Source organism: Myotis daubentonii, chromosome 9 (genome assembly GCF_963259705.1).
Source record: "Myotis daubentonii chromosome 9, mMyoDau2.1, whole genome shotgun sequence".
Lineage (NCBI taxonomy): Eukaryota > Metazoa > Chordata > Mammalia > Chiroptera > Vespertilionidae > Myotis > Myotis daubentonii.
In genome coordinates, this window is record NC_081848.1 from 7,882,478 (window position 1) to 7,908,500 (window position 26,023).

Consider the following 26,023-nt stretch of genomic DNA (forward strand, 5'->3'; position numbering starts at 1 on the left):
TTATGCTCCAGTGGGCAAAGACACCAGACACTGATGAGCCATGGGTTCATCCACACCTGTGTATGCTCGGTGCCTCAATTATGAGACCTCCAGCCTTCGCAAAATATGAGTGTTAGGACATTCAGAGTAAGAGGCAAAATGCAAAGAAATATTGGCTTTCATTAGTATTAGTAATTGGAGCACTCATTTCTCCTAGTTATTTTTGCTATGATTATTTAAGCATAAAGTTGAAAATAAGTAGATGAACGATATTTAGTTTTATTCTTTAACTTTCCTAGTCTGAAATGTTAGCAATAAATAGTTAGATAAAGATAAAAATGTATGAATTACCTGAAGGAAGTTTTCACAAATATCACAGTTTAAACAAGGCTTCACATAAAGAATGTGGAGTTGGTATCAGGCAGTTCAGGTGCAAATTCTGGCTTTGTGACCTTGGGCTGATTATTTAACCTCTTGGAGTCTAGGTTTCCATATCTGTTAGGCAGAGATTACTCTGTTCCTTGGGAACATTGTAGGGATTAGGGATAATGTTAGAGACAGTGAGGGTAGTAGATAATAACATGGGAGCCAGAGCCAGGCTGCCTGCGTTTGAATCCTGGCTCTGCCACTTACCAGCTGCATGACCTTGAACACATTACCTAACTTCTCTGTCCTCAGTTTTCTTAACTGTAAAGAGGGAATGATAGAAGTTCGTATCTCCTAGTGGTTACTGGTTAATATTTGTAAAATGCTTAGAACAGTACCTGGTACATAGTAGTATTTTAGTGTTCGTTAAATAAATTGTTGCTGACACCCTGTAACACTCAATTAAAGGGAGCTGGTATTTGTATTTAATGTGTAATTGATTCCATATGAAAACAAATCCTGAAATTTTTTATAGCTATATAAACCCCCACACTATATGTGGGGTTTTTTTAATTACCAAGTCCTTATAGCCTTATTAAATACAAATCCTCAGAGGAATAAAGAAAGTTTACCATTTATATTCTAAATTATCTCTGCTTGATGCAAATTAATTTTTTTTCCCCGAGGGACCTTCATTATAATTAGTAATGTGTAATGAGACTCGTTAATCTGACCTGTGCATCATAAGTCCCTTGTCTTTAGCCGAAGGCCAGTGCTTCCTTTAGGAGTTGACCCAGGGTTTCTGAGTGGCCACTCTCTCCCATTATTGCTTCTAACAATCTTCCTGCTTGCTAGAAGACCTTGAGACAAGGTTTTTGTATATAAAAATCCAGTTTTGTGCCCTGGAACCAAAAAAGAGTGGGGGAGCCTGAGGCATATTTCATTGGTAAAATATTTATTAGAAGTCTTCATTTATTATTCTCCTGCCACTAGCATTAGGTCCAATGTAAAACAGCTTTGCCTCAGCAAGCCCAATGAGACCTTATCTTTATCCTTCAAGCCTACTTAGCCCTAGCAGCACATTAAGCCTGGAATATGGAAGAGAGCTCGCAGGGTTTGTTTCATATTGCTTTGTTTCCCACCTCCACCTCCCCACTCCATTTTGGACTAAAGGAATTGATTTGCTTCTTATTTCACTGAACTCTCTCATTGGACAAATAGCTGCCTTGCTCTGGTCAGCAAGATGGCATTCCATCTCAGCTGTGCTGATTGTATTTGTGCCCTTCGGTCAGGCAGGGCGGGCGTGCCTGATGTTTGGCAGTCAACTATGCAGCTGGCCTTTTCTTGCTGGTGGGCAATAAAGTGTGCGTTGACGTCAGTGTTGGCTGATGGCTATTCAGTTTGTGCAGTGGGTCAGCTTCATCTCTACCACGCACCTACCTTCCATTGGTCAGCTTTCTTTTCCTCATAATTGTCTTCTTCGCTCCTATTATAATAGTTACAAAAGAGGTGTAACTCTTCAGTGAGTCTACATATCTGAATTCTACTGATAATTTTAGAAACCAGGATAAACTTAACCCTAAAGCCATGTGCTGCTCTGGAGGAGGGGTTGTGGTTTTTTTAATTCTAAATTAGACATTTTAACACCCTGCTGGAGTTTTGCCTTGGTTGTGTTCATTCCTAGAAATTGTTTACCTTTTATTAGCTTTAAAGACTGATGTTCGATATTTTGTTTGCTTTTTTCTTTTTGTAAAAAATGACTTAGTTTACCTAATGACATCTTCTACTTGGTCTATCTGTCATTTAAGTAAAAATCCTGAAGTATTTAGTAATTATAATCATTCTACAACAATAAACAGTCCACTGTTTAGCATCGTCCATATTTTTTCCACAGCTTCTGGTTAATCTCTATTTCCTGGCTACTCAAAGAGTAGTCTAGGAGCCAGCACATAAGCATCACTTTGGAGCTTGTTAGAAAGGCAGAATTTCAAGCCCAAACCTAGACCTACTGAATTAGAATCTGCATTTTAGCAGGTTCCCCAGATGGTTTGTATGCATGCTAATGTTTAATTTACTTCACTCCAACAGACACCACAGAATTCTCTAATGTGCTTGGTCCTCATCAGACAGTAAGCATCAGGATCAGCTTATACACTCTGTACTAATTAGGTTTTGTTATCAGGAAGATACAAGTCAATCAGTCACTTTCAAAATATAAAACAGAAAACAATAATAGCAGTTCTAGTACTCTTTTCAAATATATTCATGTTCTGTTACTCGTTAGTTAGATAAGAGATACCTAGAGGATTCAGCTTTCAAGGCCAAATAAATTTCCATGAGAGCCAGTCAACAGTAATTTATCTTTTCTGTGGTTAAATACTCTACCCCAAATTCTCTCTTTTATAAACATTTTAGGTCACACAGAAACCAGGTAAGAGAATATGCTAATATAAGGAAATCTCAAAATTATCGTTAGAGTAAAACCTTGGACTACATGCATTAGGGTCATAGGGACAGGAGCATGGATCATCTTCATGTGAAAAGAACAAGATAGGTACGTTAACGCCTCATGCAGTCTTAAAATGAAGATAGAGTCCTAAAATGAATGTTGGTGTAGATTTCTAACATTTACTTTGTGTACATCTTAATTATTCCCATTCACTTATTAGGATGCTATTAACATTGCATTCACTTGTCAAGGTCTGCTGGCAGAGGGATAAATTAGGAAATCTCTCTGTGTGGTGTGAAATTGAATTAAACTTCTCTGACTCGTGGTATTCTTGGAACATCTGTGATATAGTGAAAAAGGACCTCTGGCTTGGAACTCAAAGGACCTGTAGATACTTGGGCAAGTCAACTAACCACTTTGAGCTTCAGTTCCCTCCTTTGTAACGTAAGGGTGATGATACTTCCCAGCACTTCACAGGGCCGTCCTCATGATTAGGTGAGAGAATAAATGCAGAAATATCAAATGTATAATGCTTAACCCAAAGTAGGCATGACATAAAGTTTTTGGATTTTATTAGTCAGTGTTGAAGGACTAGTTGTCATTTTGTTTTTAAAACTTATTATGATCTTATATTGAACTTTCTTAAAATTGAGAAGCTAAGATATTTTTTTAGGAAGATTTGTCTTTTTCCTGCTATGTTTCAGATGTTGAAAATCACAGTTCATCTGACAAATTCAAGGTATGTTATGAGGGAGAGTACAATTACTCTTACCCAAATGACAAATTTCTGCAGAGGAAAGAAACTTCTTTATGTCATCAAAGCCAACCCAACATGGGACCCCTAAGCACTCCATGACCTGCAGGTTCTTGACTTTGTGCAAGAAAGAAGTCAAGATCATAGTTGGAGTGAAAGGGAAAGCGAGTTTTATGTAGGTTAAGGGAAAGAGGCCAGGACGTGGGTTCCTGTAGTCAGGGTCAGAGGGTAAGCCCGAAAGGAGCTGCCACTGCCTGTAAGTCACCCAGGCGCTGCTCTGAAAGAAGCCAAAGTACACAGGGAGGCGAGCAAACTCGCCAGTTGAGGGGCAAGCGTGATCAGTCAGTTCTTGGGATTTTGTATGTTTATAAGCATGGGCTGTTCCTGAACTTTGTGGAGTCAAATTCTGTGCCTGCCTTCTGGTTGGAAGGGGGGTCTTGTTCCTAAAATGGTCATTCTTTTTTTTATTATTATTGTTAAAGTATTACAGATAGTAGTACATATGTCTCCTTTTTTCCCCTCGGCATTGACCTTCCCCCAGCCTCCCCAATGCCCCCCCGCCTCCTGCACATGCCCTCACCTCCCCCCTACCCCCCAGTGTCTTGTGTCCATTGGTTATGCTTATACAAGTCCTTCGGTTCTTGAAATGCCCTGGCATTTTTCATCCTTGGTGCCCCCTCCTACTTGTGTCAATTTTCATTATAATGATGGTATAAAGAGCTTAGGGGTCAGTTTCCAGTGAATTTTTCCTCCATCTTGGATTGATCTGGTGTTAGCCAGTTCTTGTTGACTTCTGTCACCACCTCAGTGATTTCCTGCCATAAACTGTCTCACTTTGATCATGCATGGAAGTGGGGGCTCTGATGAGAGGCCCTAGCAGTTTATCGGGCTTGCAGTGTCTGTTTTTACTTCCTCATTCCACTTGTTGGGAGCTTTCCCTAACCTCTTTCTATCCTGCCTCACTTATACCTTCACAATTTTTTCAGAGTTGCTCAATTATGTATGAATAAAAATAGTATCAAAATAATTCTAGCCCTAACCGGTTTGGCTCAGTGGATAGAGTGTCAGCCTGCGGACTGAAGGGTCCCAGGTTCGATTCCGGTCAAGGGCATGTACCTTGGTTGCGGGCACATCCCCAGTAGGGGGTGTGCAGGAGGCAGCTGATCGATGTTTCTCTGTTTCTAACTCTCTATCCCTCTCCCTTCCTCTCTGTAAAAAATCAATATTTATATTTTTTAAAAATAAATAAATAAATAAATAAAAATTCTAGGCTGAACCCTGGATCAGTGTGAGAAGTATCAGTATGAAATGAAGGGTTTTAAGAAAACATATATACATATAGATAGGTACAAAAATAAATACAAGTATTTATTATGAACTAGCACTCATACATACACTTCCTAACTGTCTGCTGACGGGGCTTAGAAGCAGTGACATCCCAGTTGTGATGAGCTCCTCTAAGTCCTAGTCTTGGTTTCTAAATGTCATTCCTCTGTAAAGGGAACCAGGTCCCCTCTGGGAAAGTGGTTGATTTCAAGGCTGGGGTAGGGAAAATACAAGATGAGCCTGGAACATCTTCTGTTGCCAAAAAATAAGGAAATACTTAAAATGAAATTTTTATTTTTTTAAATATATTTTATTGATTTTTTTACAGAGAGGAAGGGAGAGGGATAGAGAATTAGAAACATTGATGAGAGAGAAACATCCATCAGCTGCCTCCTGCACACCCCCTAGTGGGGATGTGCCCGCAACCAAGGTACATGCTCTTGACCAGAATTGAACCTGGGACCCTTCAGTCTGTAAGCCCATGCTCTGTCCACTGAGCCAAGCCGGTCAGGGCTAAAATGAAATTTTTAAAAGACATGGCATGTTGAAAGGAGCCAACCTGAGTTAGCTCCTAATGGCCAAAGCATCATAATAAATAACAGTATAACAGTAGTATTGAATTGCAACCCAAACAATAAAATAAATATTCATGACAAAGCAAATTCAACATTATATGGCATACAATTTATGACGGAGAAACAGGAAACAACGGCTGAGGGACATAGCGGCCATCGTGTTAGGAATTAACTTACAGATCAGAGCACTGCAGAAGAAATTAGACTAGAAGAATCTTTCCTTTCCAGCAGGCCAGGCTGGATCTGGGTCTAGCATAAAGAGGAATAATGCTCAAGTGATTGTTTTCTTAATGCTTTCCAAAATTCAGACGAAAATGTACTGTCTTTTATTATTCTCTGTTGTACTTAGAATCTCTTCTGTGTTTGCACAGTGGTTGATCCATGTATGCACTCAAATGTTTAATGAAAGAATGCAGTGAATTTGGTTGGTAGGATGACACATTAATGCATTGCATTTGAATAAATGGCAATAAGAAACAAATCCTGCATAGCTGTTCCATTTTCGTATCTCATCCCTCTTGCTCATCCTTCATTTTACTGTGTGCTTCTAGGCAGAAAGCTGCAGACTGAGTGAAGCAAGTCATCCAGATTCCTGTGAAGAAATAAAAGCTTTTCTTTTTAAGTGCCTTTCCATTGCCACTTCTTAAACCTGACCATTATTAATTTGCTCAAAAATAGTTACAAATCACTGCCAGGAAGGACACAAAGGTGGCAGTTAACAGTGAGGACTTTGTTTCCATTCCAATTCTACAACTTAGTATAAACTCTAGCAAGGTCCTTAACTTTCTACCCTCACTTTCTCTTAATAACCCTGTAAGAATACCAAAGAGGGTTATTAAGAAGAAATCATCTTCAGAGGGCCTAGAGAAGTTTCTGACACATAGTAAGTACTTCCAAGAGAGATGACAGTATATTCATCAGCAAACCCTCATTGAATGGCTGCTCTCTACAGAGAGCATGTGCTAAGTGATGGGAGTTCAGACATATATCATTCCCCTCTCTACTCTCAAGGAGTTTAGTCTGATGGAGAAGGCAGATAAGTAAAGCAAGAAGAGGAAGAATTACTATTCTTCTATTCTTTTGAGTAACTCATGCATTATATATTATCTATTTATAATAGACTAGTGGCCTGGTGCACGAAATTCGTGCACAGGGGGTGGAGGGTTGTCCCTCAGCTCGGTCTGCACCCTCTCCAATCTGGGACCACTGGCTCCTGACCGCTCACCTGCCTGCCAGCCTGCTCGCCCCCGACTGCCCCCCTGCCAGCCTGATCTCCCCCAACTGTCCTCCACTGCCAGCCTGCTCGCCCCCAACTGCCCCCCACCACCGGCCTGATCACCCCCAACTTCCCTCTCCTCCTGTCCTGATCATCCCAACCACTTCTGCCTCAGCCCCGCCACCATGGCTTTGTCTGGAAGATCTCCCTGAAGGTCTCCTGGTCTAATTAGCATATTACCCTTTTATTAGTATAGATAATATACAATAAGTTGCTCACAGAGACTTTATGAAGTGTAGGTATTATCCCCATTTTGCAAATGATGAACCAAGGCTCTGTTCGAGAAGTTAAGTAATTTATCCAAGATCACACAGCTAAGTGAAAACCCAGGATTTGATTCCAAATCTGCCTGACTCTAGAGTTTTCCTTCACTGGTGTATCAGATGATTGATTACAAATACAATGTGTATAAGCACTTTGACAAGCTTATAGAAAACATCTGCATATATGCCATTAATAATAGCCTTCATAAACCTCAATGTCTTTGGGTGTTTTATTGTTTCTACAGGCTCAAGTTCCCATTTTCTTTAGTTACTTACAGGAAATAGAAGTACACATCTGCTTGGTAACCACTCCTCACAAGTTAACAAGACACTTCTGTGTCCTAGACATGTAAAGCCAAGGTTGAGCCTGGAATGCCACAAGCACGTGACGCTTTCCTTGCCCTCGCCTCTTCATGCCTAGGAAATGTACAGTGAGCAAGCTCAGGCAATAAAAAGGCCAGGCTGCTTCCTGCCCAGCCCCTGCCCAGTCACCCCTGAGTTCATTCCACCAGAGTCCAGGAAAGTTCAGAATGAAGGAGTTCTGGAATGGCTTTTTGAGACATTAAAACTTTACAATGCTGCTTGGAGTGTATCCTCAACTACGTGTGCTAAAACTCATCCTGTGATTATGGTTTGAAGCACAGCAATTATCGGACCTATTTCAGGATCTCCAAACACTCATGCAGAGCTCCGTGTGCTTTTCTGTGTGCGTGAAATTAACATTTTCCTCTTTAAATATTATTTGAACGTGTAGTTCTTGACTCATTTGAGAATATAGGTTTTCTAGATTATTAGAAGTGTATCAATGTGGACATATATTGTGTGGTGAGTCGTTAGTCTTAGAGGTGGAATTGAGAAAATAAGACCTTTCTCACAGTCTTTTTGGAAAACAGAGTATAGGACTGAAGCTGAGAAGGAAGAAGTTCTCATTGTCTCGTACTCCTGGATGCCAAGGACAGACCACAGTGTTGCTCCACCAGGTGTAGACTGCGCCTGAGGCTCTCCCCCATGCACCCTTTTCTCTTCTGAACCCTTGAGCTCCACTATACTTTTCCTACCTTTCTTGTGTGTTTTCTCAGGACCTTTTTCTCTGAAAGGCGGTAGTTGATAATGATGCTCCACACAAGGAGAAGGGAGCTCGTTTCACATAGGCTCCAGGCATTTTATACTCTTAATCTGGCTTAATCCTCGCAGCATCCTGTCTTGGCAGGTGGGTATCCCCACATTTATAGATACAGAAACTATGGTTCAGGGAAGTTAAATTACTTTCCTAGAGGACTTGAAGCTAGAAAGTGGCAAAATGGGAGGCCAGCTCTAGTTCTCCCTAACTTCCTAGTTTGTACTCTGCCATGAAGCTGTAATGTTGGAGATTGTGACTGTTGTTACTGACACTGCTGGTTGCCACCAGCTTTAAATCAACTCGCTGAGAGAATGCTTCCATGTAAGGTACAAACTCAAGGTGTGAAGATTGTGAGGTTATATTATCATTGGATTCCCACAACAACCTGCTGACTATGTATATTTATTATTTCAGCTTTACAGATGGGGAAACTAAGGCTCACAAAGCACCAAGACTGATCCAAAGTCACACAGCCAGTCAGTCTGGCACTAGAGACTTGATCCAGTCCCCTGGGGCCGCTCACTGTCCATCAGTGCTGTGCAGAGCCAGTACCTGTCACTAGGGCAGTGTTCTTCAGTCAGGCTGTAACAGAACAGTGGGGCTATACCTGACAAAATAATAGGAACTTGTTTCGTCAGTAAGAACATGAGACTATGTGAAGGCTGAGCAGAAGGGCACAAGCTTGTGTTTATACCAGAGCTCACTGAAGTCTGCTGTAATTTTCATGCATATTGAAGGCATGTGAGTATAGTATTTCCAGAGTGCATGCTGTATATTGAAGATGTAGATTCAGTATGAGTAGTTGGGGAAGGCCATTAACTGTTTTGAAGTATAATGCCACTGCATTCCACAAATGAGTAAGTACTGGTGATAGGTGGCCTGTGACTGGGCCATGTAGCCATCACATGTTAATTAGCTATTCAGGTAGGTATCTGCCTATATCAAGATGCATGGGCCAGCACTTAGAGAGTTGTTACTTAGGAAACACTGTACTCAGTTGCCTTAAAAGGTGATACATTTTGCTGCCCTGGGATAATGACTGTAGGAACAGCCAGTCACTTGGTTGTGTTTAGGTAAATCTCTTAGAGTTTTACTCATTTAGTTCCTTTCTTGTAGACCATATTAAGACAGCTAACTCTTAAATCATGGAGTGATTAAAATTCTGAGATTATCAAATTCAATTTGTTGTCCACACCAATGGATTTTCTTTCAGCCTTAAAAATACAGTATTAAAGTATTTTTTCTAATCTCTTATTATCTTTGAGAAGAAAACTTGATTCATTAATACATTCATTCAAGAAATATTTTTTGAATGCTGAATATATGCTGAGTGCTAGGAAGATGGAATAGATGTCATCCCATTCCTCACAAAGTAAATAGCAGTGATAACGTTAATATAGCATATAAAATTTGTTACAGAGAAATTGAGTATAGTTTGAGACCATAGATGAAAGTAACATTTATTTCCACTCCAACAGATTTCGGTTTTGGAAATTTCTTTAAAAGTGGTGAACTGCTGGCAACTTGGTGTGGCAGCCCCCCTTATGCAGCCCCAGAAGTCTTTGAAGGGCAGCAGTATGAAGGACCACAGCTGGATATTTGGGTATTTCTTTGCTTTGCTGTGTTGTGTTAAATGAATCTATAAGGATAATACTTGGTACTTTGGCTCATCTTTAAAGCTCTTGTATCTGACACATAGGCAGTAGTTCATACTTTCCTTACCCATTGGACTATAATTAGTTGAGCATCTTGAATTGGATTCTAGGGAAGAATTTCTAAGGACAGATGTTCTTATTCTAACATCAGCAGTAATTTAAAGTTAAGTAGAAATCAAATGATTAACATATTTTGATATTTATTATAGGATACTTTATTGTAATAATTAGCATTTCAGATTTTTTTTCAAATTCAAGAAAATAGTACATTCAAACAGAAATTTTTTTAGTCCATAGGATATTAAGGGATATTTTGGGAAGCAAAGAGTGTTTGAAGTTCTTGGTATGAAAATTACCCCGTTATTTTCTTCCCCTAGAGCATGGGAGTTGTTCTTTATGTCCTTGTCTGTGGAGCTCTGCCTTTTGATGGACCCACTCTTCCTATTTTGAGGCAAAGGGTTTTGGAAGGAAGATTCCGGATTCCGTATTTCATGTCAGAAGGTAACAACCTGTTCATCTTACTAATTGGGCACTACGGAGTCTGTGCTCCTAATGAAATGCGTAGGCAAAGCCTCCCTTTTTCTAAGAGTTTGGGTGATAAATGAAGTGACTGAGTTACTTTAAAAGCCATAGAAATAAGCAACTCTCTCCGTGTAGGTGAGGAAAGTTCCAGCCTTCCTAACTGAAAACAACAAGTTTCCCAGATTAAAAACACAAGTATCCCCATTTACTCTCCGTCTATAAATGCCCCACATTTATTTTAGCCTTAGAGAAGTTCTTTGTAGATACAGATTCACAACCATTTTACTCTAAGTTTGAAATGGATTTTATCATATCTTTTGGCAGGAAGTTGCAAAATTAAAATGTTTAAATTAAATTTGAAAACCAACTGGCAAAACTATTGAATTAAGATGAAGTGCTGTAATCCCAACCAGTTTTATATTGGACTAGAGGCCCGGTGGATGAAATTCATGCACATAGGCAGCAGTTAGGTTTACTCCTTAGATTAGTTTTTAGTTATCACCCTTAATGCTTTTGTTCCTAGAAACGGTAGAAATGATGCTTCAATAGTTAAGAGTGTAGACTTTAGCACCAGACTGCCTGGTTTCAATCCTAAGTTCAGTCATATCTCCTCTCTGTTCTTCTATTTCTTCAATTTATAAAATGGAAAAAACCATAGTTCCCAAGAGAGCTGTGGTGAGGATTAATTAATCTGTATAAAGCACTTAGCAGAATTCCTGGCACCTACCAAGTGATCCAAGCTTATGTGGGATGGTAAAAAGCATGATATCAGCTCAGGAAATAAGCTGGTGCCCAGACTTGCAGCAGTACAGTTTTCTTAGTGTAATCAGGAGTAAGTAATATTTCACATACATTTGTCTCAGTTTCACTGATGAGGAGAAAGCAACAGTCCACAGGCTAGCTCTTGCCTCACAGAGTCTTAGACATAACTGAGGATCATTTATTATTTGCTTATTTTAGGAAGAAGGCTTGTTTTTTCCTCTAGTGGAAATCTAAGTCTGTGTCTAGATATTTTCAGTTGATAAAGCAGTTCATTTAGCACAAAATTGGATAGGCCTGCAGCCTCCTGTTTTTCTTAAGTATTCATTCACAGTGATGGTTAATTTTGTGTGTCAACATTCACCCTGAGTACTTGACAAATATAAGTAACCTTTATGTATTTATTTATTCATTTGACCTTCTGCTTTCCAGTAGGCACTGTGGAGGACACAAAGATTACTGCCATTGTACAAAGTCACATGAATAGAGCAAACACCCTGAAGTGCAAGGCGATTGACGTGACTTTTGTACCATTGTGTTTTCCATAGATTGTGAGCACCTTATTCGAAGGATGTTGGTCCTAGACCCGTCCAAAAGGCTAACCATAGCTCAAATCAAGGAGCATAAATGGATGCTCATAGAAGTTCCTGTACAGAGACCTGTTCTCTATCCACAAGGCCAAGAAAATGAGCCATCCATTGGGGAGTTTAATGAACAGGTTCTGCGACTGATGCACAGCCTTGGAATAGATCAGCAGAAAACCATTGAGGTAAAGTGATCAGAGATTTGACTGAAAAAATTTTAGGATTCTGTTGTACTCAGTAACTTGTAATTTCATGCTCATACCTATCAGCCTAGTCGTTTAGCATGGCCATCCCCAGCACCTAGACATACTGTTCAATATTCCCTGAAGATTAATCAGATGTTTGTGTGTTTTTTTGCTTTTACTCAACGTATAAATTCCTACCTTTGCCCCATCTGCCAAAAACTCGAGAGGAATGGTATACATTGGCCAGATTATTATGACCACCTGATGTTTGTAGGCAAATTATCTATAATTTCCCGCTGAAATTGCTAGAGGGCCAGATCATTATAAATGTTTGAATAGCACAACATACCTAAGTATCGTTACTGATCAACTTCATCCTGTTGATGGCATATCCCAATGGAGACAGCTTCTTCCAACAAGACAGTGCGCCATGCCTCGGTGCTAGAATTGTGCAGGAGTGGTTTCAAGGACACGAGGGAGACTTTACCTTGCTTAGGTGGCCCCCACAATCACCAGATCTCAATCCAATTGAGCATTTGTGGGATGAAGTTAAAAGAGCCATCAGGCATCTGGTTCCACAACCATCAAATCTCACAGAATTGGACAGTGCTCTTCATCAGGCATGGTGTCAGATTCCTCATATCACCTTTCAACATCTCGTGGAGTCAATGCCAAGAAGAATCACCGCAGTATTGAAGGCAAAAGGTGGCCCAACGAAGTACTGATGGGGTGGTCATAATAATCTGGCCAGTCATAATAATCTGGCCACTCAGTGTATATAGGTCTGAGAAAAAGACAAAGACAGAAGCTTAATAAATACAAAGAGCAAGTTTCTTCTAAGATGAACCATAACGTTTGATGTAGGTAATAAACTAGTTTATATGGAACATAAATGTGCAGTTATGGAACAAGGCTGAGGGCTGAGCAGAAAACAAGAATGGTAGGCATCAGATTTAGGAAAACCAACTGGATTTAGCTTGTGAACTGGAGAAACTGAGACAACAAAAACAGGTAGATTCCTGATATGGAAGTACGAGAAGGTTTGAACCTAGAAAATTTCTCGTCACTTTCATATCTTTCTTTCCTTAATAGCATGTTCATAAGATATACATATTCTTAATACCTACACAACAGTAAAACAAACAGAAAATAGTACTTTTAAGGAGGGACCATAACAAAAAATATTAAATGCTTCCTTATGAATATTAAGTGCTCTGAACTGTACTTCCTTTTCCTTCAGTGTAGCCATAAGTGAAACCAGACTGGCTTTCCTGCTTTGCTTGTCATGCACTCTGATGTTTTCCTGTACTTGTCCATGAAGTAGGTACAGAGTGGCAGCTGTGAGCACAGTTCCACTGGTCTGGGATTTGTGCTGAGTGCTCTGCCCTCTGAGGTGTACTGCACAGCGCCCATGCAGACTGTCAGGTGGAATTGAAAGTGAAAGGAGCAGTTGTTTCTCTGTTTCCTTAGTACCCTGGGAAATCTGGCAGACGAGGAATGTGAAAAATTGGGAAGCAACTTTATATTTAAGGTTTCAAGAGGAAAAAATTACCTAGGAACGGAGACACAGAGTCTCTCAATATAGCATCCAAATGTCATTTTCCAGCCTAAAATAATCACCAGAAAGTTCCCCAAAGACTTTAATCAGTCACTTCAGAGTACAATGGCTTGTACTTGTGTAGAAGCTATAGATTTAGAGCCTCTGGGCTCAGGTTGCTAACCGACCTTATACCATAGTTACAGCTATGAGATGGAACCACATGACAGCATTGGGGAATGTCTGCATGAGACAGTGATGGCATTTTCTCTGAATGCAGAAAAATAAATGGATCCTGTTAATATCAAAGGGCCTGTCATTTAAAGGTATTACCCTGTATATAATTAAAACTAGAAACTTGAAACGATCTGTCTTTTATTCTAAACTCTAGAATAGCTTTTATTTTGAGGCATACTTTGTTACTCTGTTTGTAAGAAAGAAAACATTATTTCTTCCATCTTTTTTTAGACAGGTATAGATCATTGGATTGATTTTTATGGCTCTTGGCCTTCAGCACTTGTTTTCTCTTTCAGTCTTTGCAGAACAAGAGCTACAATCACTTCGCTGCCATTTATTACTTGTTGGTGGAGCGCCTGAAATCACATAGGAGCAGTTTTCCTGTGGAGCAGAGGCTCGATGCCCGCCAGCGGCGGCCCAGCACCATTGCTGAACAAACAGTTGCCAAGGTAACACCCCATTAGCCAATAGTCTTATCTGTGCATGTGCCTGTTCACATGGTTGACACATTGTTCATCTTGTATTACAAAGGGTTAGGATTTCATCCTCTGTGCTCTGTTTTTCTGTAAAGTTTCTGCCTGTCATTCACTAGATTCTCAAATGTTTTAGCACCTTCCTTTTTTTTTTTTTCAGTTACAGTTGACATACATATTATATTAGTTTCAGATGTAAAACCCATGATTAAGCATTTATATAATTTAGGAAATGATCACCCATCTGACACCATAAAAGGTATTATAGTATTGACTATATTCTTTATGCTGTGCTTTACATACCTATGACTATTATATAACTACAATTTGTACTTCTGACTCCTTCACCTTTTTTTCACCCATCCTCCCAACCCCCTTCCATCTGGCAACCATCCAAATGTTCTCTATCTGTGAGTCTGTTTCTAGTCTGCTTGTTTATTTTGGTTTTTTTAGATTCCACATACAAGGGAAATAATATGGCATTTGTCTTTCTCTGTCCGACATAATAGCCTCTAGGCTCATGCATGGTGCTGCAGATGGCAAGATTTTGTTCTTTTTGTTTGCAGTTTACATTTAATATTATTTTGTATTAGTTTCAGATATACAGAATAGTGGATAGACAATCATATACTTTACAAAGTGCTACCCCCTCCCAATATTTCCAGAACCCATCTGGTACCATACATAGTTGTTACAATATTATTGACTGTACTAGAGGCCCAGTGCACAAAAATGTGTGCACTCGGAGGAGAGGGGGATCCTTCAGCCCGGCCTGTGCCCTCTCGCAGTCTGGGACCCCTCGGGGGATGACCACCTGCTGGCTTAGCCCTGCTCCTCGGGGGATTGGGCCTAAGATGGCAATCAGACTTCCATCTGGCAGCCCGGCAGCCCTCGGGGGATGTCCACTTGCCAGCGGGGAGCAGACCTAAGCTGCAGTCAGACATCGTTAGCGCTACTGAGGAGGCGGGAGAGGCTCCCACCACCACCGCTGTACTGGCAGCCATCAGCCTGGCTTGTGGCTGAGCAGAGCTCCTGCATGTGGGAGCTCACTGACCACCAGAGGGCAGCTCCTGCATTGAGCGTCTGCCCCCTGATGGTCAGTGTGTGTTATAGTGACCAGTCATTCCCAGTCTTTCTGATGTTAAGGTCAGTTTGCATATTACCCTTTTAATATATAGGATACAGGCCTGGTGCACGGGTGGGGGCCTGCTGGTTTGCCCTGAAGGGTGTCCCGGATCAGGGAGGGGGGGTCCCGCTTGGGTGCCTGGCCAGCCTGGGTGAGGGGCTGATGGCTGCAGCTGGTCACACCCCCTTCAGGGTGGGGGTCCCCACTGGGGTGCCTGGCCAGCCTGGATGAGGGGCTGATGGCTATTTTCAGGCTGCCTGCACACCCTTTAGGGTGGGGGTCCCCACTGGGGTGCCTGGCCGGTCTGGATGAGGGGCTGATGGCTGTTTTCAGGCTGGCCAAGCCGGCGACTGAAGCTCCCAGCCTCTCCTGTTTTTCTTTTTTTTTATTCTGGGATTTATTTACCTTCTATGGTTGAAACTTTGTTGCTGCTCCAGCTCTGAAGCCACAGCCTGCTGAAAGCAGGTATCTGGGGTTTGTTTAGCTTCTATAATTGCAACTTTGTTGCTTAGAGTGGAGCTCAGAGCCCAGCCACAGCAGGGAGGAAGCTTGGCTTTCTCCATCACTGGAGCAAGCAAGCCTCCTGCCCGCTTCAGCTGCATAGCTGCCAGCCACCATCTTGGTTGGGTTAATTTGCATATCCTGCTGATTAGCCAATGGGAAGCATAGCGGAGGTATGGTCAATTACCATGTTTGTCTATTATTAGATTAGACTAGAGGCCCGGTGCACAAAAATTTGTGCACTCAGGGGGAAGGGGGGGGTCCCTCAGCCCGGCCTGTGCCCACTCGCAGTCTGGGATCCCTCGGGAGATAATGACCTGCTGGCTTAGGCCTGCTCCCGGGTGGCAGAGGGCAGGCCCAATCCCTAGGTGCAGCCCCTGGTCGGGCTCAGAGCAGGGCCGATTGGGGAGTTGGGGCGCCGCCCCAGTCATGCACAGAGCAGGGCGGATCGGGAGGTTGCGATGCCACCCTCAGTCACGCTCAGGGTAGAGCCGATTGGGGGGTTGGGGCACCGCCCCCTGTCACATTCAAGGCAGGGTCGATGGGGAGGTTGCAGCGCCACCCCCTGTCACGCACAGAGCAGGGCCAATCAAGGGGTTGGGGCGCTGCCCCCTGTCACTCACAGAGCAGGGCCCATCAGGGGAGTTGGGGCTCCCGTACCCTGTCACACACAGAGCAGGGCCCATCAGGGGCTTGGGGAGCTCCCCCTATCACCCACAGAGCAGGGCCGATCAGGGGGTTGGGGAGCTCCTCCCTGTCACTCACAGAATAGGGTCGATAGGGTAGTTGGGGCACCACCCCTTCACACACAGAGCAGGGCGGATCAGGGGGTTGGGGTGCCGCACCCTGTCACACTCAGGGCAGGGCCGATGGGGAGCTTATGGCTCTACCCCGTCACACACAGAGCAGGGCCCGTGGGGGCAGTTGGGGCGTCGCCCTCTATCACCCACAGAGCAGGGCCGATCATGGGGTTGGGGCACCGCCACTGTCACACTCAGGGCAGGGCTGATGGGGAGGTTATGGCTCTACCCCGTCACACACACAGCAGGGCCGATCACGGGGTTGGGGCGCCGCACCCTGTCACACACAGAGCCGCAGGGCGATCAGGGGGTTGGGGAGCTCCCCCCTATCAGGCACAGAGCAGGGCTGATCAGGGGGTTGGAGCGCCTTCCCCGTCACAAACAGAGCAGGGCCAATAGGGAGGTTGTGGCCCCACACCCTGTCACACATAGAGCCGCAGGGCGATCAGGGGGTTTGGGCGCTGCCCCCTGTCATGCTGATTCCGGTGCCGGGAGGCCTCTCGGCTCCGCTGATCCCGGTGCTGGGAGGCATATTACCCTTTTACTATATAGGATAGAGGCCTGGTGCACGGGTGGGGGCCGGCTGGTTTGCCCTGAAGGGTGTCCTGGATCAGGGTGGGGGTCCCCACTGGGGTGCCTGGCCAGCCTGGGTGAGGGGATGATGGCTGTTTGCATCTGGTCACACACCCTTCAGGGTGGGGGTCCCCACTGGGGTGCCTGGCCAGTCTGGGTGAGGGGCTGAGGGCTGTTTTCAGGCTGGCGGGTGACGGAAGCTCCCAACCGCTCCTTTTTTTATTTTTTTTTATTCTGGGCCAGCTTTAGCTCTGAGGCTCCAGCTCTTAGGCCTCCGCTGCTGAAAGCAGGTATCTGGTTTGTTTCGGTTCTATAATCAAAACAATGTATAACTCCAGCTCTGAGATCCCGGCGGGCTGAAAGTAGGTTTCTGGGGTTTTGTTTAGCTTCTATATTTGTTACAATGTTTCAAACTGCAGGCTCAGAGGCCGGCAAGGCAGGCAGGGAACGTTGGTTTCCTCCGTCACTGAAGCAAGCAAGCCTCATGTTAGTTTCAAGCTGCCTGGCTGCCTGACGCCATCTTGGCTGGCAGTTAATTTGCATATCGCCCTGGTTAGCCAATGGGAAGGGTAGCGGTCGTATGCCAATTACCATGTTTCTCTTTTATTAGATAGGATTGCCTATGCTAGACTTCACATCCTGTGATTTTATTTTAACTACCAATTTAACTTTTTTTTATTGATTTTTAGAGAGGAATGGAGAGGGGGAGAGAGAGAGAAACATCAATGTGAGAGTGAAACATCATTTTGCTGCCTCCTGCAAACCACCTACTGGGGATCGAGCCCACAACCTTGGCATATTCTCTGAATGGGAATTGAACCAGCAATCTTTCAGTGCACAGAAGGATGCGCAACCAACTGAACCATAGTGACCAGGACACCAGTTTGTACTTTTTAATCCCTTCATCTTTTTTCATCCAATCCCTCTCCCCTCTGTGAACCATTAGTCTGTTTTCTGTTGTCTGTCTATGAGTCTGTTTCAATTTTGTTTGTTTTGTTCTTTACATTCCACATATAAGTGAAATCATATGCTAATTGTCTTTCACTGACTGACTTATTTCCTTAGCATAATATTCTCTAGGTCCATCCATGCCTTCTCAAATGGTAAGATTTTCTTGTGGCCGAGTAATATTCCATTATATATATATGTACCACCACTTTTTTATCTACTCTGTTGATGGGCACTTATGTTACTTCCATAGTTTGGCTATTGCAAATAACACTGCAATGAACATAGAGGTAGATATATTCTTTTGAAGTAGTGCTTTGAGTTTCTTGGGATATATACCCAGAAGTGGAATCATTGGGTCATAAGGCAATTCCATTTTTTTATTTTTTGAGTAACCTCCATACTGTTTTCCATAGTGGCTACACCAATCTGCAGTCCCACAAACAGTACACTAGAATTACCTTTTCCCCCTATCCTCACCAACACTTGTTTATTGATTTATTGATGATAGCCATTCTGACAGGTGTGAGGTGATATCACATTGTGGTTTTAATTTGCATCACTCTGATATTAGTGATGTTGAGCATCTCTTCATATGTCTGTTGGTTATCTGTGTGTCCTCTTTGGAGCAGTGTCTGTTCAGGACCTCTGCCAATTTTAAATTGGATTCTTTATTGTTTTTGGTGTTGATTTGAATGAGTTCTTTATGAATTTGGATATTAACCCCTTATCAGATGTATCATTGGTGAATATATTCTCCCATTCAGTGGGCTGTCTTTTCATTTTGTTGATGGTTTCCTTTACTGTGCAAAATCTTTTTAGTTTGATGTACTCCCATTTGTTTATTTGTGTGTGTGTGTGTGTGTGTGTGTGTGTGTGTGTGTGTGTGTGTTTCCCTTTTCCAAGAAGATATATCAGGGGGAAAAAATATTGCTAAGAGAGTTTCAGAGATTTTACTGCCTAGGTTTTCTTTTAGGAGTTTTATGGTTTTGAGTCTTACATTTAAGTCTTTAATTCATTTTGAGTTTATTCTTGAATATAGTGTAAAAAGGTGGTCTTAAGAAGTTCCATGTATCGTTCAACTTTCCCAACATCATTTATTGAAAAGACTGTTTTTACTCTCTCCTATGTTCTTGCCTCCTTTGTCAAATATTAATTGGCCATATAGACATGGATTTATTTCTGCGTACTCTATACTGTTCCAGTGATCTAAATGTGTTATCATGCCACTACTATGCTTTTTTATTACCATTGCCTTTTAGTATAGCATGATAATTATAACTTTGTTCTTCTTTCTCAAGATTGCTGTGGCTGTTCGAGGCCTTTTGTGGTTCCATATAAATTTTTGGAATATTTTTTCTAGTTCTATGAAATACGCCATTGGTATCTTGATAGGAATTGCATTGATTCTATAGATTGCTTTTGGTAGTATGGACATTTTAATGATGTTAATTCTTCTTATCCATGTGTACGGTATATGCTTCCATTTATTTGTATCTTCAACTTCTTCAGTGTCTTATAATTTTCCAAGTACAGGTCTTTTACTTCCTTAGTTAAATTTATTCCTAGATTGTTTTTTTAATGCAATTGTAAATGGGATTGTTTTCTTAGTTTCCCTTAAGGATAATTCATTATTGATATATTAAAATGCAACTGATTTCTGAATATTTATTTTGTATCCTGCTACTTTACTGAATTCCTGTATTAGTTCTAGTTGGAGTTTTTTTTGGTGGAATCTTTAGGGGTCCATATGTATATATAGTGTCATGTTATCGCCAAATTATGATAGTTTTAGTTCTTACTTTACAATTGTGAATGCCTTTTATTTTATTCTTTTTGTGTGATTGTTGTGGATAGGACTTCCAGTACTATTTTGTTGTTTTTTTGTTTTGTTTTGTTTTGTTTTGTTTTTAATATTTTTATTGATTTCAGAGAGGAAGGGAGAGGGAGAGATAGAAACATCAATAATGAGAGAGAATCATGGATCAACTACTTCCTGCATGTCTCCTGCTGGGGATTGAGCCTGCAACCCAGGCATGTGCCCTTGACTGGAATCAAACCTTCAGTAGGTAGTAGCTCTATCCTTTGAGCCAAACCAGCTAGGGCCCAGTACTATTTTTGAATAGGAGTATTGAAAGAAGACATCCCTGTCTTAGAGGAAACGCTTTTATTTTATTTTATTTATTTTATTTTATTTATTGTATTTTATTTTATTTTTTTTAAATTTTTTTATTTATTTTTATTTTTTTTATTTATTTTTGTTAATCCTTACCCGAGGATATTTTTCCATTGATTTTTAGGGAGAGTAGAAGAGAGAAGGAAAGACAGAGAGAAACATAGATGTGAGAGAAACACATTGATTGATTGCCTCTGACCAGGGCCAGGGCCCAAAGAGCCTGCAACCAAGGTACGTGCCCTTGACTGGGATTGAACCTGGAACCCTTTGGTCTACAGGCTGATGCTCTATCCACTGAGCCATACAGACTAGAGCAAGGAAACGCTTTTAGTTTTTCCGGGTTGAGTATGATGTTAGCTGTGGGCTTGTCATATATGGCCTTTGTTGTGTTGGGGTATGTTCCCTCTATTCCCACTTTGCTGAGAGTTTTTATCATAAGTGGATACTGGCCCAGCTGGTGAGATTCAGTGGCCGAGCATGGACCTATGAACCAAGGGGTCATGGTTTGATTCATGGTCATGGTACATACCCAGGTTTTGGGCTTGATCACCAGTAGGGGCTGTGCAGGAAACGGCCAATCATGATTCTCTCTCATTGATGTTTCTCTCTCTTCCTCTCCCTTCCTCTCTGAAATCAATAGAAATATATTAAAAAATAATAATGGATACTGGATTTTGTCAGATGCTTTTTCTGCATCTATTGATATGATCATATGATTTTTATCCTTCATTTTGTTAATGTGGTATATCACGTTAATTGATTTGCAGATACTGTACCAGCCTTGCATCCCAGAAATACCTCTGCTGGATCATGGTGTATGATCTTTGTAATGTATTGCTGAATTCAGTTTGCTTATATTGTCTTGACGATTTTTGCATCTATGTTCATCAGCAATATTGACCTCTAATTTTCTTTCTTTGTAGTGTCTTTATCTGAATAAGGGTAATGCCCGCCTTGTAAAATGAGCTTAGGAGTCTTCCCTCCTCTTGAATTTTTTAGAATAGTTTGAGAAAGACAGGTGTTAGTTCTTTCAGTGTTTGGTAAAATTCATCTGTGAAGCCATCCAGTCCAGGACTTTTGTTTGTTGGGACTTTTTGATTACTGCTTTAGTTTTGTTGGTTTTAAATGGCTTGTTTAGATTTTCTCTTTCTTCTTGATTCAGTTTTGGAAAATTGTATGTTTCTAGGAATTTATTCATTTCTCCCAGATTATCCATTGTGTTGGCATCTAGTTGTTCATAATACCTTCTTATAATCTTTTGTATTTCTGTGGTATCAGTTGTTACTTCTCCTCTTTCTTTCCTGATTTTATTTATTTGGGTCTTCTCTCTTTTTTTCTTAATGGTTAAAAGTCTGTCACTCTGCCCTAGCTAGTTTGGCTCAGTGGATAGAACGTCGGCCTGGGCACTGAAGGGTCCCAGGTTCGATTCCAGTCAAGGGCACATACTCGGGTTGCGGGCTTGGTCCCCAGTGGGGGGCGTGCAGGAGGCAGCCCACCAATAATTCTCTCTTGTCATTGATGTTTCTCTCTCTCTCTCTCTCTCTCTCCCCCCCTTCCTCTCTGAAATCAATAAAAACATTTTTTTGATTAATTAAATCTTTATTGTTCAGATTATTACAGTTGTTCCTCTTTTCCCCCCCCATAGCTCCCCTCCACCCGGTTCCCACCCCACCCCCTGCCCTTACCCCCCCCCCACTTCCTCATCCATAGGTGCACGATTGTTGTCCAGTCTCTTCCCGCATCCCCCTCACCCCTTTCCCCCCCAAGAATAGTCAGTCCACTCCCTTTCTATGCCCCTGATTGTATTATAATCACCAGTTCATTCTATTCATCAGATTATTCACTTGATTTTCAGATTCACTTGTTGATAGATATGTATTTGTTGTTCATAATTTGTATCTTTACCTTTTTCTTCTTCTTCCTCTTCTTAAAGAATACCATTCAGCATTTCATATAATACTGGTTTGGTGGTGATGAACTCCTTTAGCTTTTCCTTATTTTTTTTTTAATATATTTTTATTGATTTTTTACAGAGAGGAAGGGAGAGGGATAGAGAATCAGAAGCATCAATGAGAGAGAAGCATCGATCAGCTGCCTCCTGCACACCCCCCACTGGGGATGTGCCTGCAACCAAGGTACGTGCCCCTGACCGGAATCGACCTGGGACTCTTCAGTCCCCAGGCCGACGCTCTATCCAGTGAGCCAAACCGGCTAGGGCTAGCTTTTCCTTATTTGTGAAGCTCTTTATCTGACCTTCAATTCGGAATGATAGCTTTGCTGGATAAAGTAATCTTGGTTGTAGGTTCTTGGCATTCATCACTTTGAATATTTCTTGCCACTTCCTTCTGGCCTGCAAAGTTTCTGTTGAGAAATCAGCTGACAGTCGTATGGATGCTCCCTTGTAGGTAACTAACTGTCTTTCTCTTGCTGCTTTTAAGATTCTCTCTTTGTCTTTTGCTCTTGGCATTTTAATGATGATGTGTCTTGGTGTGGTCCTCTTTGGATTCCTTTTGTTTGGGGTTCTCTGCGCTTCCTGGACTTGTAAGTCTATTTCTTGCACCAGGTAGGGGAAGTTTGTCCAGTCCCTTCTGGACTGCAAAGTTTCTGTTGAGAAATCAGCTGACAGTTGTATGGGCGCTCCCTTGTAGGTAATTAACTGCTTTTTTCTTACTGCTTTTAAGATTCACTCTTTGTCTTTAGCCCTTGGCATTTTAATTATGATGTGTCTTGTTGTGGTCCTCTTTGGGTTTATCTTGTTTGGGACTCTCTGTGCTCCCTGGACTTGTAAGTCTATTTTTTTCACCAGAGAAGAGAAGTTTTCTGTCATTATTTCTTCAAATAGGTTCTCGATATCTTGCTCTCTCTCTCTTCTCCTTCTGGCACTGCCATAATGCAAATGTTGGTGCACTTGAAGTTGTCCCAGAGGCTCCTTACACTATCTTCATATTTTTGGATTCTTTTTTCTTTTTGCTCTTCTGATTGGGTGATTTTTGCTTCCTCATATTTCAAATCATTGATTTGATTCTTGGGATCCTCTACCCTACTGTTGAATCCCTGTACATTATTCTTTATTAAAGTTAGTGTATGCTTAATTTCTGACTGGTCTTTTTCCATGTCCTTGGCATTCTCACTAAGATCCTTGAAGGTCTCCTGAAGATCCTTGAGTAACCTTATAACCGTGGTTTTGAACTCTGTATCCAGCAATTTGCTTTCTTTTATTTCTTTCATTTGTGACATGTTTCTTTGTCTCCACATTTTGACTGCTTCCCTGTGTTTGTTTCTATATATTGGGTAGAGCTGCCATGTTTCCTGGAATTGGCAGAATGACCTTGTATAGTAGGTGTCCTCTAGGGCCCAGTGGCTCAGCCTCTCCAGTAACTTGAGGTAGGCACTCTAGGTGCACCCCTGGGTGGGCTGTACGAACAGTCTTATAGTTGAGACTTGATTGCTATTGGCATTACTGGGAGGAATTGACCTCCAGGCCAATTGGCTGTGAGGACAAGCTGCAACTACAGTGGGAGAGCTGCTGTGCAGGAAACACCCCTATGGAGCAGGACTTGCTTCAGTAAGGTTTTGGTGCTCACTGAGTCTTCCCCTTGAGTGTGTCTCTTGTGGATGTGTAGAGTTGTAATCTGGTATGGTCTGAAGCTGTCCACCAGGTGCTCTGGCTCTTGGGTCTCCAGGGAGGTGCAAAGACAGCTACTGCCTGGGCCACCTGGAAGGAGCTACAGATAGATCTGCAGATTCTTCCTAGTTGTATTGGATTTGCTAGTGCCCAGGCTAGGCCCAGCTGGGAAGCAAGGCAGGCTGGTGCTGGTGCCAAGTCTTGGGTCTCTTATTGATAGGTTTTGGGCATGCTGACACAGGCTGCAGCCTGTTTGAGAGATTTTAGCAAAGTCTGAAGCCTGAATGAGGATAAGCCATTCATACGAAAAAGGTGCTACAAACAGCTTAGGTGGGGCTGCAAATTAGATGGGATGAGGTCTCAGGGAATCATCAGGGTGGAGCAAACAGAGTGCTCCAGGTTGATGGGAACTCAGATATGGTTGCCAGTCAGCCCTGGGGCAGGGGAGGTCTCAGCATAAGAACAATGACCCCTGCGAGCCCCTCCATCTGATAGAAAGCCACCCCTGAGTTCCTGCCCTGATGCCAGACAATCCAGTTCCTCCCCCTATGTGACTGGGTCCCCCAACATCTCCAAGCGCTGGAGCTCAGAGGAAGTGAATCAGAGTAAGTTTGTGCACAATCCTTTAAGGGGGGTACACCTGGTTCTCCAGTAGCCTCCATGTTCCCTCAGCTACAATGCTCACTGGTTTTTATAGCCTAAAGTTACAAGGACTTCGCTTCCCAGCTCTTGGACCCGGGGTGGGGGGTCTGATGTGGGGCTGGGATCCCTTGCTCCTTACGGAGGCCTCTGCAGGGACGATCTCCCTCTGGATTACAAAAACAGCCCACGTGGGTACCAGCCCAGCCCGTTCTGCACCTCTGTCCCTCCTACCAGTCTCAATGTACTTTCTTCTTTCCTTCTCTAGTTGTACTTCCATTCAGCCAGCTTTCAGGCGATTCTGAATGATGGTTGTTCTGTATTTTTGTTGTAATTTTGATGTGGTTGTGGGAGGCAGTGAGTCCTGGGGTTTCTATTGCTCCATCCCCCTTCCTTCCTCTCTCTCTAGAATCAAGAAAAACATATTTTTTTAAAGTTTCTTGTTGTTCTCATACATGCCTCAGTTTCCCAAGTAATAAAATGGAGATTTTATGATGTTTAAATTAGTGAATAATTGTGTAGCACTTACAACAGTGCTATGTAAGTGCTAGGTAAGTTTTCGTTATATAAAGTAATAAATAAGTGTTGGGGAGGAGGGGGATAACGATGAGTTAGAGAAGACTCCATTCTTGAGCCAAAGGCTGAGAGAATAGTTAGTGGAGCATCGACTCAGTTGCTTTAGAAGAAGACTGGATCTGGATCTAGAAGAAAGGCTGGGACTGAAGAGAGCTGGGGAACCATCTGTATAAAGGTTGAAAAGAGAAGTGATTCATTCATACCATCTTTTAGGATTTCCATATACTTCTGTGAGTGCTTACTTTGTTCAGAGTGCAGGAAGAGCCCCAGAGTGTTTCTTGTGTAGCAGTTTTTTAAAATCTAAAGGATTATAATAGTATTTTGTTTTGGCTTCTATAGAACATATGGGAAAAAATAACCAAGGAAGTTAAAATCTTGATTTTAAGAGGCAAATGGTATACTTTAATATGTAAAATAATGTGAATATTAATACTAATGTGAGTAAAAAATATGTTGATAAAGTTCCAGATATTTGGGCTAGAATATCTCTGAGTACTTGGAATCCTTTAACATTAAATGGTTTTGCTTTAAAGATGGAAAGGAGGGGGTAACATGAGAATTCCTGAGTTGGGGTAATAATAGTGCGATATAGTGGTCGCCTTCCCCTCAAAAACACTGCTGGACAACGAGAGAAGCAGAGAACCCACTGCTGGATCAGGCTTTCCCTCCCACTTCTGTGTTCTTATCATTGCACATGTGAGGGAGGGGGCTCTTTAAACGGTTGCTTTGGAGCATACACATGTACACAACTTCCTTTCATATCTGAACTTGAAGCACATACCCTGGGAGATCTCAAATTATATTTCATTTGGCTTGGGGCTCGGATGTAGAATATAGCTTCTTATGTTTGCTAACGTTTTAGTACCACACACCCCATGAGTTCTCTTCATTTTATACATTGACGCAAGTTGCCATAGAAAACTACTTACCACTGTGACTTAAAATGTACGTCATTGGAGCAGAAATCCTAGCTCACCTTCATGAACTGTCTTAGCGCAG

At 42.1% G+C, this 26,023-nt stretch overlaps 1 protein-coding gene across 3 annotated transcripts in view; it reads left to right on the forward strand.

Moving 5' to 3' along the window:
• SIK2 (salt inducible kinase 2) overlaps positions 1-26,023 on the forward strand; it is a 134,116-nt gene that overhangs the window by 81,225 nt on the left and 26,868 nt on the right. For 2 of the 3 annotated variants that reach the window (XM_059707836.1, XM_059707837.1), the window contains 4 exons: positions 9,587-9,711; positions 10,141-10,264; positions 11,593-11,813; positions 13,884-14,036. In XM_059707836.1, coding sequence (XP_059563819.1) covers positions 9,587-9,711; positions 10,141-10,264; positions 11,593-11,813; positions 13,884-14,036 — 623 coding nt within the window. The remainder of the gene's footprint in view (positions 1-9,586; positions 9,712-10,140; positions 10,265-11,592; positions 11,814-13,883; positions 14,037-26,023) is intronic. The other variant, XM_059707838.1, reaches the window with a different exon arrangement.